We start from the raw sequence: 19,133 nt of genomic DNA, 5'->3' as shown, positions 1-19,133 counted from the left end.
TTGTCATGTCCTTCTCCATCCTAAGTTTATTCCCCTGCTATTAGTGGCAAGCTTCTTACCATAGACTGGTCCTCTTGTCTCTTGTCTCTATTGTCCCTGGACAATACCATACTATTTTTTTATATTCCACAAATGAGTGTAATCATTATATGGCTATTCCTTTTCCTTCTGACTCATTTCACTCAGCATAATACTCTCCATATCCATCACTGAGCTTCCATATGACCCAGAAATACTACTCTTAGGATTATACTCTAGGAACCCCAAAACACAACGAAGAAAAGACCTTTGCAGTCCTACGCTCCTCGTACTACTATTCAGAATCTAGAAATAATCCATGTGTTTGAGAACAGATGAGTGAATAAAGAAACTGTTGTACATTTACACAATGGAATATCATGCAGCTGTTAGGTAAAATGAAATCTCAGTGTTTTAATGTGGACTCAAATATGAGGACATTCTTTTAATATTTGAAGTTTTATGTCTTGTTTTTAAAGCTTTCCACATAGCATAGTGCATCGTCCATGTTTTACTTACAGTCAGAACACAGCTTCCTTGGAGACTAGAACTATGCTTATGATCATGTCCCCTAATCCTATCATGGTATATGTATGAACTGAGGCCAGCAAATGTTTTTAGTAAGAGGACATCACTTGTTAACATATTATCAAGAGGGAATTTATAAACACATTGGAAATATTGATCCAGGTAAAATCTGGTCATTTTAGATTTCCTAACACTTTATTTTAAACAAAGCAAGCACAAATGAGAGAGGGGAAGGAGAACATTGATCAGAAAATTTAGAATGAATCCCATTATTTATTTTAAACTATCTATTTAAAATAATAATTTTTTAAAGAAAATAAGTTTTAAAGCTTATTTCTTCCCTATTTTTACTTATAAAGATTTCTTCATATTTATTTATAATTAATGACTCTTTCATTGTCCTCTGATGCAGTTCATGATCCCAGGAGAATCTGTTTGATCTAGACTTAGAAAGAAGTACATGGTACCTTAAGTCCACTTTCTCCAGGAAATCCTTCTTGTCCCTATAATTGAAAATAATTGAAAAAAATAATTAATGGATGTCCATTTTATTGAGATCAGTTTCTATTGACTTTAATTTTACCTGCTGCTTTGCTTAATTTTTATTTTTAATGTAAATTATTTCAATTCTTCTGAAGCAATGAAGGTTCCAGATGAAAAGAAAACTGTACAGTGTCATTTGAAAAACTAATGCTACTTTCTATATTCAATAATTTACCAGTTTTTGTTCAATAACATTTATGATAAGAGAAAATGCACACACCAGGAATAACAAATTGGTTCTCCTCCTACTACATATAATGAAATAGGGGATGCCTGATTGTCTTCTCTGAAAGGCTCAGAAAACTTATTTCAATGGATAAATATGAAAATTGAGAGTCTGAATTTGATCATTCATTTCCTGACGCTTTTTTCTGAACTTCCTTTGGAGAAAGGCTATAATCGAAAAGGCACAGTAGTCCCCACTTAAGAGAATACACATTATTTAAAACAAAGTATGCTTTCTGATTAAAAATAGCTCCAAAAATATAAAATATAAGAGAATACAAGAAAAAGTCACCAGAAACTCACACTCAAAATTAATAATTCTAAACATTTTGGCATATTTTCCTTTGACCATTTGAAATGCAAGTTAATACTATTAAGATTTTTCTGTCCATTTTTTTTTGGGCCACACCAGTGACACTCAGGAATTACTCCTGGCTATGCACTCAGAAATTGCTCCCTGGCTCAGAGGATCATATGGAACACCGGGGATTGAACCCAGATCTGTCCTGGGTCAGCTGCGTGCAAGGCAAACTGTGCTATTGCTCCAGCCCCATGCTTGATTATTTTTACATGATGTTATGAAAAAATACTTCCTTTAAATTATTATAAGAATCATATATATTAATTTTGGAGGGGTATAGTATTTTTATGTTCTGGGTTATTTAAGAGTTCTCTTTTGGGAAAGTAAAATTCTTTTTAATTGTCCTCTATTTGAACGAACAGTTGACGAAATATATCTCATTCATTGGCTTTATTGGGGGGTGCCCATACCTGGCTGTATTCAGAAAGACTTGCTTCTGGCTCTGAACTCAGGTATTATTTCTATCAGTTGGGGACTGATTAAGTTTAATCCAAGTTTAATCCCCAAATATGGGATGCCAGGGATCAAACTCAGGTCAGCTGCATGCAAGACAAGTGCTCTATGTTCTATATTATCTCTCTCTTCTGACAGTAGCAGTTTTCAAAGACAGTTTAGTGTTCCTCTGGGCTTGTTGATTTTTTCAGACAGCCTTTTGCATCATCCTGATTGGAAATGCACTGAGAATTACATTGATTATTTACACAATTTCAGTCTAGAATTTGGTACATTTCCCCACTTACGATCTTGGTATATATCTATATCTATATCTATATCTATATCTATATCTATATCTATATCTATATCTATATCTATATCTATATCATCTATCACCTCAGTGACTGTTCTAGGTGTTAAAACATTTTTCAGAGAGCATATTCTTTTTTTTTTTTTTTTTTTGGTTTTTGGGCCACACCCGGCGGTGCTCAGGGGTTACTCCTGGCTCTCTGCTCAGAAATAGCTCCTGGTAGGCACGGGGGACCATATGGGACACCGGGATTCGAACCAACCACCTTTTGTCCTGGTTCAGCTGCTTGCAAGGCAAACACCACTGTGCTATCTCTCCGGGCCCCAGAGAGCATATTCATCCACCCAACATGATCTTTACAATTCAACTATCTAGCCATTCCCAGCCCCACAACAAAGTGTGAGATCTCTGGTCACAATCAGAATAACACCACAGCTAAATAGTCAAACCCAAGCAAGTAACAGCGACAGTTGTGGAAATACCACAACCAAGAATGTATGTGACTGCATCCCTGTCATTAAAACAAATGTAAGGGAGAAACAAATAAAACATAATAAAACACAGAAACCTAAAAGAAATATAACTGAAATATTGTAACATCCATCACTAATGACAGAAGAAAATACAAGAAGAAGACAAATTTGCCTCTCTAAGTCCCCTGGATTATTTAATTATTACTCACTGCTAATGCTAGATAGAACAGCCCTGATTACATATCCTTGTAAATAAGAGAAATTTGTTCTCCAAGATTCCATTTTTGCCTGTGTCATGATACTTTCCCCTCTAGCACATGGTATGTGGCTAATCAATTAGGGTGAGGGTCCATGACATAAGTAAGCCATGGCTAATAAGAAAACCCATTATCAAAAATGTTTCTCTGAATTTTTAAGACTACCTAATTCACAGCTTCCCTTATTTTATGCTATTTGGTGTGGTCACCAAACAAACAAACAAACAAACAAGCCAGACATCATATGGGAGATGCTCACTTTCCATTGGTGGAGTCTTACCTTGGTGCCTTTTCTTCCGATACCACCATAACCCTGGATGCCATAATCACCCTGCAAACAAACCAACAGTTACCACATACATTCCAGACTCATCAAAAGAACAAGATGGTCATCTTTGTGGTTGAATTAGGAGCTGTATGCTCCCTCTAAGAAACATTGGATACTGCCTACTTGAAATGATATTGGTGGCCACTATCACTAACAGATGGAAACACTGCATACTACCTGAGCCTCATCTGTAAATAAAAATGATCATTATATTTGAGTGCAAAGTGTCTTCTGAGGGATTCAATAAAAGTTTCAGGCATAGAGTCATATAAAGAAAATAAGGCAGTAGTGTTATCTCTTCCAAGTAACACTTATATTTTAATGAACTATTTATATTTTATATTTATGTATATTTTACTTATTTTATTTATATTTATTTATATTATTTATACTATTATATCTTAACTAAATTATTTTTAGTTTGCTAGATTAAAAACAAGAGCTCATCAATGCTTAAACATTGGTTACTGTTAGATCCAGATAGAAGGTTTTGGTGAGGACTGCTGATCATTGGTAAAGGTGATCTGGGTTTCTGATGACCCTGATAATCAAGTTCTGATAGTAGGAAGGATTAGAAGGATTATGGTGATGCTAAAGATAATTTTCTTGGGGTTGGATAGTACAATAGATAGAGTGCTTACCTTCTATGTAGCTGACCCAAGCTTAATCCCCAGCACCCATATGGTTTCCTAAGTGCCACCAGGAGTAATTCCTAGTGCAGAACCTAAGTGCAGGACCCCTAGGGATTGCCTGATGTGATCTGATAACAAAATAAAAAAACAATAATTTTTTTTCTGTTGGCAGTCTTAAAACTTACTCCTGGAATGACTCTTGGCAGTGTGTTCAAGAGACCAGATAAGATTACCAGGATCGGGCCCGGAGAGATAGCACAGCGGCATTTGCCTTGCAAGCAGCCGATCCAGGACCAAAGGTGGTTGGTTCGAATCCCGGTGTCCCATATGGTCCCCCGTGCCTGCCAGGAGCTATTTCTTAGCAGACAGCCAGGAGTAACCCTTGAGCACTGCTGGGTGTGGCCCCCCCCCCCCAAAAAAAAAGATTACCAGGATCAAACCAAGTTTCGAGCTATCCAAGGAAATTGACTCAACACCAGTGCTATCTCTCTGGCCCCTAAAGACAAATTTTACTCATTTAATTGTTTGGTTTCAAGAGCATCCTGGGTAGTTCCCCTTTTGGAAATAACTCATCCAAGATGAGGATAAACTATACAGCTGGATTGGGCTGGGGATCTTTCACACTTTCTCTAGGAAGCCTGAGATCTACAGAACTAAAAGATTCCCAGAGCCAGATCAGAATTTGTAATAAAAAGCAAACCGGCAATCCTCGGGGACCAGGAAGGCCAAGAGCTCCTTTGTCGCCCAGATCTCCAGGATCTCCCTGTCAAAGAGAAAAATGAAACATGTCCTAGTTAGTTGAGTTTCTTGGTGACAGAAATTAGATGCAACTATGACAACAATGCAATTAGATGCAGTATACATTTTTTTTTTAATGTGGTTTTTGGGTCACACCCGGCAGTGCTCAGGGGTTATTCCTGGCTCCATGCTTAGAAATTGCTCCTGGCAGGCACGGGGGACCATATGGGACACCGGGATTCGAACCGATGACCTTCTGCATGAAAAGCAAATGCCTTACCTCCATGCTATCTCTCCGGCCCCCGCAGTATACATTTTTATGTGTTACACACAGTGATATCTGGGTCACACATGGGTTTGTATGACTGGGACAGAGGGTTATGCAAGTGATGCAAGAATCAGTGATGCTGCTTGACTAATGAGATCTACATGCATAATACTGTAACTGCTAAAAGACCTGAGCACAATTGCTTACATGAGGAGTATTGCAAATGTAGCTGACTTTGAATGAAGTTAGAAAGTTTTCAGTGTGAATCAAGTTGACAGGGAGAGCACAACATCCATGGCAGCTACCTGACTAATAAAACGCTCACTTAGGTTCTAAAATCAGCTTCACAATTATGTTGAGGACAGTCCAATGATTTGGACAAGTAACACTGACTTTTGTAAAAACATTCTTACAAAAAAGTCATTATTTTTTTAAAAAAACATTTTTATTGACTCACAATAAAATACAGAGTTTAAAAGTTGTTGAAGGTCAAGTTTCAATCATAGAATATTTCAACACCCATACCTTCACTCGTGTTCATTTTCTACCATTACTTTTTCTAGATTCCTTCTCATCTTACCTCCACCACCAAATTATCTCCATAGCAGACACTTTTATTCTTGCTCTCTGTCTCTCTCCTCTTTTTGTCCTTTTAGGTATTGTGGTTTGCAATACTGTTACTGAAACTGTACCATCCATGTCATGCATATTATTTTACATGTTTTCAGCACCCAGTCCTTATCCAGAGTGAAGACTTCCAAATATTATTGTCATAATGCTTAGCATATTTTTAAGAAATATATTTTATTTTTAAATGATGTGGGAGCATATCTAGCAGTGCTAAATGTTTGGGGAGGGAGATATGACATTAACTTATATACTAAATCTTACACAAGGCATTTGCCTTATCACTGAATCAGATTCCTGACCTATGAACTCATTTTCCTAAAATATAAACACTTTTAGGGCTCGATTTATGGTACTAAAGGTGGGGCTCTTGCCTTGAATGTTTCTGAACCTGGTTTGATTACTGGTATCAGTATCAACCAGTATTACTGGTATTCAGTTGTCATCTGAAATTTTCTTTTTTTTTTTTTTTTTTTTTTTGGTTTTTAGGTCACACCCGGCGTTGCTCAGGGGTTACTCCTGGCTGTCTGCTCAGAAATAGCTCCTGGCAGGCACGGAGGACCATATGGGACACCGGGATTCGAACCAACCACCTTTGGTCCTGGATCAGCTGCTTGCAAGGAAAAAGCTGCTGTGCTATCTCTCTGGTCCCGTCATCTGAAATTTTCAAGAGTGATTCCAGACTACAGATCCAAGAGTAAGACCTGAGCACTGCTGGGTGTGACCCTAAAACCAAAAAACCAAAACCAAACCAAAACAAATCTCCCCCTCAAAAAAGCATTTTAAACTTTAAATTTACAGATATACTATGAAGACTATACAGAGCTGCTATATCTCCCACATTTAGTTTTCCCAGTTGCTAATATTACTTTAATTACTTTCATAAGGAACATTGATCACAATAATTGAATAACTATTGATTCATCATTATTAGCTTAGGCCCTACTTTATTCAGATTTGATTTGCTTCTTTATATCTATCATCCATTTTTTTTCTATTGTCCTTCCTGGCTCCATGAGTGAACCCAGAGCCTCACATGTGTAGGACATGTTTTCTATGACTGAGCCACATTCTGACCCTGTGACCTTCTACATATCATGCCTTAGACTTCTTGATATGGTAACATTCTCTTCATTTTTGATGCCCAGAATGTTTTTTTTTTTATAAAACTTCTATCAGAACATGTTTGTCTAGTGTTGTTTTTCTGATTATGGGATTGGGTTTCAGGGTCTTGAGGATATGACTTTCCGATCATGTCATGGCAAGATTGTTTGGCTCAGTTGACCCTGATCATATGACTGAGACAGTGCCAGACAACTCTCTCCACTGTCTCCTTACTCTTTGTGCCTTTTCTAGAATATTTTTCTGGGATGTCTTCTGCTCGATGTTGAAATGACCAAGACAGTGTGTGTGTAAAAGCACAGTGACAGTTGTCTACCTGTGCTGAATGCTGGAGTGAAAAAGAACAGGTATATAGAAGAGAAGGAGGAGATTACCAACTTAGGGAGGGAAGTTTCCTTTCAAAGAAATAGCTATCTGGGGGACCCTCTACCTGACTTCTGGGGCCCACCTGTTGATCCCTGGATGTTTGTCTCTCTTGGAATCTGAACTGATTCAGATAGGAATATGTGTTTGTGGCTCATCTCAGCAAATACAATGTTTAGAAGTTTCCATCCATTCTGAAATGGTTCAAAGAGTTTGATGTTTACTTTGAGGGAACTTATCCCTCAAACTCTTGCTCCTTTCCTAAAAGAGTTCCCTTCCTTAAATCATGATCTTTGACATAATAACCTTACTAGTATCTTTCTCCTTGCACAGTCCCCTCTGATTGTAGGAGCCCTCAATTTCTCCAACCCTCTCCTGGTCCCTATCAGCACTGGCTTGTGAATTCACTCCATTTCCTGTACCAGCCTTCTCTACACACTACCATAATAATATTTGTACACTCACCTCTGACCTTCTTTATGCTAAGATAAACTTGGTGCTCATCAAGAACCCACATCTTTTTCACATTTCTCTAGGATGCGAAGACATATCTGTCTCTATTTCAAACTTGCCTTCCCAGACCTATGGCTACACACGAGTTTGGAAGCAAGCCTATCATTTGAGGGGTTGAGGGATCACTCTTTATTTCATGCCTTCACCATTCCCCCCTCATTCTTGTGTCAGCTGTCTTTACTAGTCCAGAGCAGATTTCAACCCTCCATTTTATCTAATCCTCTATATCAAGATATTCTCAATGGCCAACTTTTTATGATTTACTTTACCACCCTTTTCTCTGATTTTTCTCTTCTCTGTGAATGTGCTACACTGTCCCCTGTCATTGAAAATGAATGCACCAGTACACACGTTGGAATAGATTTGTAGGGTTAATTCCACATTGTAGTTGCCCATCTGTGACTGAAACACTCTTTCATTACAAAAAAATACTTAGCAAGAATTTACCATATGTTAGGCATTATTCTAAGTACCAAAGTGGCTTCAGTGAGCCAAGTGAACAATGATCCCTGATTTCCTGGACTTGAATGCTCAGTCAGTAAATCAGGGCCTTTCAATCAAGATGGAATGACTAGAGGAAAAGGAGGAAGAAAAGAGCAGAGAAGGGGGAACAGAGAGATGTAGAAAGATTGGAAGACAGGCAAGCATAACTCACAATAGGCCCTATTCCCTGCAGTTCTTCAACTCAGATTGAGGGTAGTGTTATGTGATATTATGCTCAGTTGGAATCTCTGACCTCATCCTGATCCACAACCCTATCCGTAGATGTGGCTGGTTTTCTAAGAATTGAGCTGTGGTGCAGAGGCAATGGGATATGTTCTTTGTGTTGAAAAAGCTCTGACTTGCAATCAGACACACTTCCCCATGGGAAGAAAATCCAATTTGGTGTGTCTTTAGAAAGTGACCTACTTTATGTCCTTGGCTTCCCAAACGGCCTGGGCTTCCTGCTTTTCCTTCTGGTCCATGAGGTCCCTGAAACAAAACAAGAATTTTAAATATAGCAGAACATCAAGCCATTTTCCTTTCAACCTTTTGTGTAGCTTTTAAGAGGAAAATTAACCACAGATGGGAAAAGAGTTATGGCTGAATTGATGACTCCTGCTCTGAAAAAAGAAAAGGATCACAGTTGTCAAATAAAGACTAGTAAATAAAAGAAAATTAATAAAGTGATTCATGCCAGATGTTGCTTAAATGATTGTGCTTTTTTGTGAGTCTTATCTTCTGAAGAAATTTTATTTAGGTTCTTACTATTTTTGCTTTTGCATCAGATGGTAGTAAAATGTCTACATATAAAGAAAACATTTCAAATGAACTATATTACTATTTGAATGATATTGTTACTGGTTTCTTGCTTTGGTAGAAAACATTTTTAAGACAAACTTACTTTATTTGCAAATAATATTATTTACAACTGAATAATACATTTATTACATTTGAAAGCTCAAAAAACTACTAAAAATAATTAGCACTCTTAACAATATATAATACAAATAGTCTCAAATAGCTTTCTCTTTCCTACTGATTATTTGAAAAAGTAAATAAAATAGTTCTAATTTACTAATAAAAGAAGCAAATAAAATATCTAGAGAAAATTTACTCTACATAAAGATTTTTGGTTTGTTTGTTTGGGGGCCATACCCAGTGGTGCTCAGAGGTTACTCTTGCCTCTGCTCAGAAATTATTCCTGGTAGGCTTGATGGAACATATGTGATGCCAGGGATTAAACCCAGGTCAGTGCATGCAAGGCAAATAACCTACCCATTGTGCTACCACACTAGCCTTTCTACATAAAGTTTTAAGATCTTATTGAAGGACATAATAATAAAAAAACTCAAATAGTTGGATGAACATCCATATGTATTTATAGAAAATCAATTTGTTTAGAGTCACTAACATTCTGAGAAATATATTTCACTGAAAGAGCTTTATAGCTGAATATTAAAAATATTCCAATTCAGATATCTCTGGTACTGATAATTATGATCAAAAAATTGTTTTTTTGTGTTTAAGTCACACTTGGTAGCACTCAGGGGTTATGCCTGGCTCTGTGCTCAGAAACACTCCTAGCAGGCATGGGGGACCAGATGGGATGCTGGGGATCTAACCACCATCCATCCTGGATTGACTGTGTGCAAAGCAAACAACCTACTGCTGTGCTATTTCTCCAGCCGTGGGATTAGATTTTTTTCCCTTTGATTATATAAACATGACAACTAAAATTTTTTTGGTAAAAATCTTAAAATTTCTTTTATATATATAATCTTAGCACCAGTAAATGGAAATAATTTTTACAATTTTTATGATTACAATAATTTAAAAATAAATAAGGCAAATCTGTCTGATACTTAATGAATGAATTTTGTTCAGAAGGAAGAAAAATATGACTAAAATATTTATCTTTAAAAATGTAATAAAGTTATTGGAAAACATAAAAATAAAGTTAGAAATGTACAACATAAGAATCATAGAGAAGTTATTGGACAATTAATTTATTATTAGGGAAATAATAATGACCTTACATCTTTCCCCTTTTTCATTACTTTTGTATCAATTTCTTCACATACCATAGCATTCTATATCTCTAACTTCCCCTTCATCCAAGGTAACTCATTTAACCTTCATTTTCAGCCAGTTTATTTTTTCTGACATGACCTCATTTGGGTTTGGTTATATATCCATTGAAGCATTCATTATCCTCTATCACATCAAGTTGCCATCATCTTTCTAGTACCTTTCTGATTTCCTCTATAAACTTGGAGGTCTCCTCTTCCTCTATTCACAACATAAACCTCCATGTGTCCCCAACCTTCATCCTCTGACTTTATGATCTCACTTCATCCCTCTCTTCCTGAGTTTTGGTTTTACAAAATGTCATTCTTATTTCCAGTCTAACTCACTCACCTGAATAGCAGATATGCATTAAAAGATCAGTGAGATTTCCCATGAAAAATGATTGCTAATTACTTGCTTAGGAACAACACTCTGAGAGTTATATTCTCTTTTTATTAAAGAATAATGCCAGCCTTCTCTCTCCCTTGAAACCCAAGCTAGGTACCAAAGAATCAGACCTCTTTCTAGATCTTTCAAAACACAACATCCACAAGTCCTATAGATTCTTCTTTAAGTGCCTACCTATTTTTATTCCAATAGACATTAGAACCTACTTTCCTCCATCTAGCTATCTGGTGTAATGACTATGGCCTGGCCTTTCTCTAATTCATTATCTAGCTTATCTTTTTATTTGAAATGCCAGGCTAATACTGACTTCAGAAATTCAAATAAAGCTTATATGCTTAATCTAAAAATTTCTAAAATTAATGCCAACCCATGTTCTTTAATTATCATAACTTCTTTAGTCACTATGTTCACAGATTATCATCTATCCAATTGATATCACCAGATACTTCCTGTTGTTTTCCACCTGTACTCTGGTGCAACTTTGTCTCTTAGCAGATCCATATTTTTCGAGTGAGGGCCAAAGCCTGTTTCTCCTGAAAATATTTCTCTCAGCATCACTGTTTTAAGAATACCTGTAGCTGTTGGCTGCACTGATCATCATAATTGTCTCACAGATCCCTTTACATTGTATGTAACTGTTTGTTTACTTGTCTTTCATTCATCAATAGGCTTAATATGTTGGTTTTTCATGTGGAACTTTCACATACTTCACTAGAGGTAAAGTAGAATGATTTTAACTGGTTTGTCTAGGAACTCACTTTCTGTATTTCCTTTATGAACTTTATAAACCTTATGAAAATATTTCTGAGGGTTTATTCCACTCAGAGTTACCTCATACATAATAAAAAGTATTAGGTTTTAAAGCTCTGTAAAATAAAATATTTCTCAGGAGAATGAATGAATGGGTGAGTAGAAAGATGAACGGATGGATAGATAGATGAATATATAGATACAATGGCACAAATTTGTGACTACATGAAAGGGGCTCAAATTTCAACGAGACATACAAGATACTATTCAAATACTGCTGGTATATAAGGAATCATCTTCGCTCTCTAAAAGAAAAAAGAAAAATCTTCTGCCACTCCCAAAATATCAAGAAGTTCAAAAATACCTTGATATAATATCTAAAGCAGCTGCAGAGTATAAGGAGATGCTTAAGAAATTTAAAAAGAATGGCATTAGTGTCTGCCTTGCAAGCGCTAGCCAAGGAAGGACCACGGTTCGATCCCCCAGAGTCCCATATGGTCCCCCCAAGCCAGGGGCAATTTCTGAGCGCTTAGCCAGGAGTAACCCCTGAGCATCAAATGGGTGTGGCCTGAAAAACCGAAAAAAAAAAGAAAAGAAAAAAAAGAATGGCATTAGCTAGAGATAAAACCCTCATTTGTTTCATTGTAATGTTTTTATTAATAAGTTTTATTTTATGCAAGCTATGTGCTAAGTGATACATATTTATATATAGTCTTTTAGTTCTCACACCTCAATACATGAAATATATATTATTAACACCATTTTCTTAGTAAAAACTGATTACCAAAGCATAAAGACAAAAACAACTCAGTTAATAAGCAGAAGGTATGTGAATAAAACCTGATTTTTATTTTTAGAGGGGTAGATATACCAACTAAGACTAGAGTTAAAAATGTAGATTTCCTTCTCTAGGATACTAATTTCAGAAGAGTATTCAATGATACAACATCATTAAAAAGAAAACAAAGCAAAAAATCAACAAATGAGACTATATCAAACTGTACAGCAAAATTGAGGTGTAAGAAACCCATCGATTAAGAGAAAATATTTATAAATCATACATTAGACCAAAGGACTAATATCCAAGATTTATATATCACTCTAAAAGTTTATTAAAGAAAATAAACAATACCATCAAAAATGGGGAGATAAGAAACTATGGTAGATTTACACAATGAAATACTACACAACTATTAGGAAAGTGAAATCATAAAATCTGATTATACAATAGAAATTTGCTTATATGTGAAATTTACTTATAAATAGTATGCTGAGCAAAATAAATCAGAGTAAGGGGGATAGACATAGATCACATTATTTGTGGTATATTAAAATGTTATGGCAATAATAAAATAAAAATAATAAAAATGTATAATAATATCGAAAAATTGTAGAGGTGAGGGTCAGGAAGACTAGACTGTGGTAGGAAGCTTGCCACAAGTAGCAGGGGAGTGCAGTTAGGATAGAGAAAGGACCACTACAACATTAATAGTTGGAAATGATCATTCTGGACAAGAACTGGGTGCTAAAAAGAGAGAAAGTGAAATACATGATATTCCTTCAATAACAATATTGCAAACCACAGTCTAAAAGATAACAAGAAAGAGAAAGAGAGAGGCAGAGAAGAAAAATGTCTGCCACAGAGACAGGAAGTGAAGGAAGGAAGAGGGAAGAATGGAAGGGAAAGTGGGAACATTAGTGATGGGAAATGTATACTGGTGAAGAGTGTTGTATATTGTATGCCTGAAACCTTGTAACTGTGTATCTTATGGTGATTCAATTAAATAATTTATTTATTAAAAAATGGGGAGATCAGGTAAATAGACATTTCCTCAAAAAAGATGTAAGATGGCAACCAGGCATATAAAAATGTTCATTATTGCTATAATCAGGGAAATGTAAATCAAGATAACATTGAGATATTACTTCACATCACTGAGAATGTTATATATATCAAAAAAATCTGGAAACAATAAATACTGTCAGGATGTAATAAAAATAAACACTCATATGCTCTTGATAATGTTGTTGTATGATTTAGCTTCTTTACAAAATGATCCGAAGACTTCTCAAAAATTAACAATAGTTTCTATATGACCCTGCAATTCTACTCTTGGGAATAAACCATAAAATACAAAGCCATTAATTCAAAAGGGAATGCGAACACTTATGTTCATTGTATATTATTTATAATAGCCAAGCTCTAGAAACAACTCAAATGCCCAGCAAGAGATGAGTGATAAATTGTGGTACAGGGGCTGGAGCGGTGGTGCAAGCAGTAAGGTGTCTGCCTTGCCTGTGCTAGCCTACGACAGACCGTAGTTTGATCCCCCAGTGTCACATATGTTCCCCCAAGCCAGGAGAGATTTCTGAGCACATAGCCAGGAGTAACCCCTAAGCATCACTGGGTGTGGTCAAAACCAAAAAAAATTGTGGTACAAAAGCACATAGAATACTACTCAGTTATGAAAACAAATAAAAGACTGTGTTGTAGCTTTGATGGAATTGGAGAGTGTCATGCTAAATGAAGTGAGCCAGAAAGAGAAAGACAAATACCAGAAATTTTTGATCATATGTGGAATATAAAGAAACAAAGAAAGGCAATTTAGACAATTCCCAATGAAAACAAATATGAGACATGGTTAACAGAACAGTCAACTGAAGAGGCTATGTGACAAAGGTGGAGGAATTGTGACATTTTGGTGGTGGTGTGGTGTAGTGACACTGCAAGAATACAACAATATGATTAATATTACTGTACAAGAAGATACCTCAGTAAAAACAGACTTGAAAGAAAAATGTCCATTTCATTCTTTTCCATTTTCAAATATGATGCAAGTCTCTGAGGTTAGATCTAATCTTTTATATGAGCATTTATTCTGGGGGGGGGCTTTGGTTCAAATTACAGTGATCACAAGGTCCTTTGCAATCATAACTGCTTTAGTGTTAAGTGAGAATAAAAGGGAGCTGTTTAGAGTTTAGAAATTAAAAAAAAATAAAACGAAACTTGTCCTTAGAGAGTCTTATTCAAATGGGTTGCCCAAGCAATTGGGATTAATGGTTGGAACATTGCCAAGAACACCTCAACCATAGATGGAATATGGCAGGTCAAAGGCAAGAGATGTTGGTTCTTTTCACAGTAAAGAAAGAATTCTTTTCAATTATTATGTTCATGGAGGCAATACATTGCAAATACTCGTAAGCTGCAAGTATCAAACTGGGATTAAAGAATCCCAAGAGAGTAAATGTTTTGCTTCTGTTAGGGTCAGATATGAACAAAGAATGAGAAAATAAAACTAAGCAGCTAGCAAGGGAGTGGCTAACATCATAAACCACAGGTATTTAAGATGTTGATCTTGATAGTTCTAGTCCTAGTTATCCATTCATTCTACACTTCATCAAAACATTGACCCTCCTCCCCTTGGAATTTCTCTTCTTATAATTTAGTTTCATATGGGAATATGCCTGCATATTCTTTGAGCTTCTGGAAAATACCACTTCATCCTGCAGCCTAATCCAGTTTCTCCTTTAACTCCATTCTTTCTCCTACTACTGGGTTACAAATTTATCTAACATTTATCACATCATGTTTTAATTATTTATTTTCCTGAATGTTCTTTCTGAGACCAGGGATATTTGAAATTATGATTGTGTCTGATTCATCTTTTTATTCTATCACAGGGCCCAATACATATTTGTCAAATGACTCAAAGGAAGGGTTGATGGATCATTCAACCTGATTATGCTGAATTATGAAATCTAATGATTGCAACACAAATTACTTATTGTAAAATATTGTTATTATCATCACCTTTCTTGGATTGGTGATTAGCATGCTTAGACATAGATATGTGTTACAATAATAATGATGCAAAAACAGTCATGGCAAATATTTACGAAGTGTTGCTATTTATTTCACTATTCTAAGATCTTATGTATATTAAGTTATTTATTTTTCACAAACTAAAATGAAGTAATTATATTACTATTCTTTTATTTGTTTGTTTTGTTTTGGGAGGTTCACACCTGGCAGTGCTTGACTCTATGCTCAGAAATAGCTCCTGGCAGGCTCAGGGGACCATATGGGATGCTGGTATTTGAACCACCAACCTTCTGCATGCAAGGCAAATGCCTTACCTCCATGCTATCTCTCTGGCCCCGACTATTCTTACTTCATAGCAGAGAAAATTCAGGCACAGGGAGACTAAATAAAATAACCAAAAACACACAGTCAGGGAGGGACAATCTGGCAAACAAGGAAATCTGACCCCAGACATTGGATCTTTGACAACTATGCTATTATTTACAAAGATGACATTTTATTTTGTTTCCCCAACTTGCATGTAATAATTCCTTATTTTCTTAATATTGTACACACAATTACAAGTAGTAATTAGTTTAATAAACAAACAAACCCTAAGTCATCCAAAAATAATTCCAACTCTAAGTGGAATTAGTATTTTATGTCTGTCTTTATTACTTTCTTTTTAATTTTATTTTTTTTCTTGTTTTTATTTATTTTTAGAAAACAAATTCTATTGATTCTATTATCTTTATTCCAATAACATGCTGTTTTCTAATTTTATTTTAATAATTTTTATTGTGACCAAAGTGAATTATGAATCTTTCACAGTAATATTTAAGGTACAGAGTGACAATAAATCAGGAGCACATGCTGATTATATTATGGTGACATTAGGGTAGGATTTTGGGGTACACCAAACAATAAGAGAACAAAGAACATACAAAAGGAGATGCTAGTCCTTTCAAAATTATTTCTCCTTTCCACTGTACTATGGACTTCTTCATATCATCACCATATGCTTGGCTGAATCAGCATGCTTGCTTTAGGCAGACTGCCTAACATTGCTTGAGTGATTGAGTTTTCAGATTATTGTCAACAGAAATCATACCCCTTTTTGTAACTGTACATACTAAGTAAAACCTTATCCATTTCAATTAGAAAACACTCACGTTGCTATATGCAGTGACTAGATCCATTGTGCTTTACACTCTATGAAAACTTTGGGGTAGGTTTAGTCAGTGAAAAATAATATTGTCATGTATATCTGATTATCTTTGTATCTTGTGGTTTTTTCCTTTAGAAACAACAATTTTGAGATTCCATTCATCGTATCCTGACCATAGAAATTTCTCTGAATTTTTTTAAACAGCAATTTTTACTGTTTTAACAAAGGTATTTCAAGTAAAGTAAAACAAGTAAAAATTTTGCTCTCCAGCTCAGTAAATGGAAGAGGTAGACCAAAGAGAATTGGTTCCTTGCACAAACTCTAGCAATACCAAAAGATTAAATGACATAATTATGACCAATCTTACTAATGCAGGATTAAAGTGAATTCACTCATCAAAGTTCAGTAAGGGCAGGCAAACGAATAACTTATTTGAATATCAGCCACTTGGATACAATTTTGGATTCTAGAGCAAAGAAATTACCAAGCTTTTTGGATATCAGCCTATTAACATCTCAATATTTTATGTAAACAGATGAGATAATCACTTGATATATGTTTCCCTTGGCATTCACTGTTTTTTTTTTTTTCACTACAACTTCCATTGCCAGTGAGCTTTGAATGAGTAAAAAATATTTATTTTGTTCATCAATTCAGTTCTACCAAGACATTTTTATAGCATCCATGCTTTTTGAAGGAACACATTAATCAAAATTGAGAACAGAAATCCGGTGAGTGGTAATTAATTTACTTTAAAATATTGTGCTATAAAATACAAGTTTATGCGAATAGATTCTTAAACATTTTGATGATGAACGAACAAATCCACTCAAGTATTGGACCACTGCCTAGTTTTAGTACTGTATAAGAAGGAAGTAATGGATTCCTTTTATTTTAGGTTAGTCCGGAGTACAAGTTCCAACTGTGCTTCATTCACTAATTGACTTAATCACACACATATGATTATACTGTATTGTACACTATTGTTACCAGCTGAATATAATATAGTAAGTAACTTAACAATAGGTACTCAGAAGCTGCAATTTTATTTTTTTTAATATTTTCAACACCATGGTTACAACATTGTTTATAGTACATTTTTTCCCCACAGATAAAGTTGTTCATGATTGAGTTATAGTCATAAAATATACAACAATCTTCACCAGGGAAGCTGCAATTTTAAATGAAACTGTAATGTAAAAAGAAACCATTTTTTTCCATAAGTTACTTACTGTAACTTATGGAAATTAGGTTCCTATGCCACATGGTAACTATATTATATGGGAACCAAGCTAGGTTCCTATGGCATATTCAGGATGCACAAATATCAAATTTCCAAATAAGAACCTTAAACACTTATCATTTTAAACAATCACATGTGTTCTTTCATTCATTGTCCAACCTTCTTATTCAAGATGGCAAGTGGTAAGCGGTAAAGTTTAGGAAAGCCTGTACAGAGGACCCTTTCATTGGAGGATAAACTCACATTCACACCCACCATAACACTGATGAATCTCACATGTGAGTCTCTGGGATGTAGGAGGAAATCAGAATAAACCAGAGGAAAAATTCCTGCAGATAAAGGGAGAACATTCACCCCCCCCCCCACACACACACAAGCTAGGAAAACATTTTTCTAATCATTAATGTTCTAGTAAAACAATGTTTTCACATTATTCTAGCATTGACAATACAACAAAGAAAAAGTCTGGCATTCATAAATTGAGAAAAGAAACTGGATGGTACCAGGGGCAAGCAGTCTCATGAACATTGAGACAAAATTAAAAAGTGATCAGCTCTAAATACCCAACCGAAAGTCAATGACAATAGAATCTAGAGACCCAAACTATACACAAAAGGAACCTGTTACATTAGCAGTCCAAGGGACTAAGGGTGGAGACAGGGGAAGCATGCTGGGAACAGAGGTGGGGGGAGAACAACACTGGTGGTGGGAATTGCCCTAATTCACTCTCACTATGTACCTTAAATACAACTGTGAAAGACTTATAATTCACATTGGTCTTAATAAAAATTATTTTAAAAGTCCTGGCATTGTAATCTAGAAAAGAAGACACACACACACACACACACACACACACACACACACACACACACACACAAATAGCAAACAGAAGATCCAAATCAAATGGGAACTTGCTCCTCAAAGTGTGGTAGAAACCCCACAAAGTGTGGGGACCAGTAGCAACAATATCACCGAGGAACTCTCTGGAAGTATAGAAATTCAGTCTCTAGTCCAGACATATTGAATCAAAATATGCATTTTAACGAGTAGTCTAGGTCTGTAGATTTCTTTCTTTTTTTTTTTTATTTAAACACCTTGATTACATACATGATTGTGTTTGGGTTTCAGTCATAAAAGGAACACCACCCATCACCAGTGCAACATTCCCATCACCCATGTCCCAAATCTCCCTCCTCCCCACCAGACCCCTGCCTGTACTCTAAACAGGCTCTGCATTTCCCTCATACATTCTCAATATTAGTAGGTCTGTAGATTTCAACATTTGTGTACCTGTGAAATGATTAAAATTCAGGTGCAAATGATTGATGACCATTGCTCTAAATCACTGTTTACCTAAAGTGAGAGATAATGCGTACCTTCTGTCCCTCTTCTCCCCCCCCCCCCCACATACACACTCCAAGTAAATACTAGAACAATCCAAGGATGGTGATATTGCACCACTTCCTCCAGT

At 35.7% G+C, this 19,133-nt stretch overlaps 1 protein-coding gene across 1 annotated transcript in view; it reads right to left on the bottom strand.

The window, feature by feature from the left end:
* LOC125998218 (collagen alpha-6(VI) chain-like) overlaps positions 1-19,133 on the bottom strand; it is a 126,923-nt gene that overhangs the window by 47,462 nt on the left and 60,328 nt on the right. Inside the window, exons 23-26 of the mRNA XM_049766485.1 lie at positions 8,651-8,713; positions 4,811-4,873; positions 3,431-3,481; positions 1,014-1,049 (exon numbers count right to left, since the gene is read on the bottom strand). Coding sequence (XP_049622442.1) covers positions 1,014-1,049; positions 3,431-3,481; positions 4,811-4,873; positions 8,651-8,713 — 213 coding nt within the window. The remainder of the gene's footprint in view (positions 1-1,013; positions 1,050-3,430; positions 3,482-4,810; positions 4,874-8,650; positions 8,714-19,133) is intronic.

Source organism: Suncus etruscus, chromosome 20 (assembly GCF_024139225.1).
Source record: "Suncus etruscus isolate mSunEtr1 chromosome 20, mSunEtr1.pri.cur, whole genome shotgun sequence".
NCBI lineage: Eukaryota > Metazoa > Chordata > Mammalia > Eulipotyphla > Soricidae > Suncus > Suncus etruscus.
The sequence above is the reverse complement of the archived record's forward strand: the minus strand, read 5'-3'. Positions and strand labels throughout refer to the sequence as shown.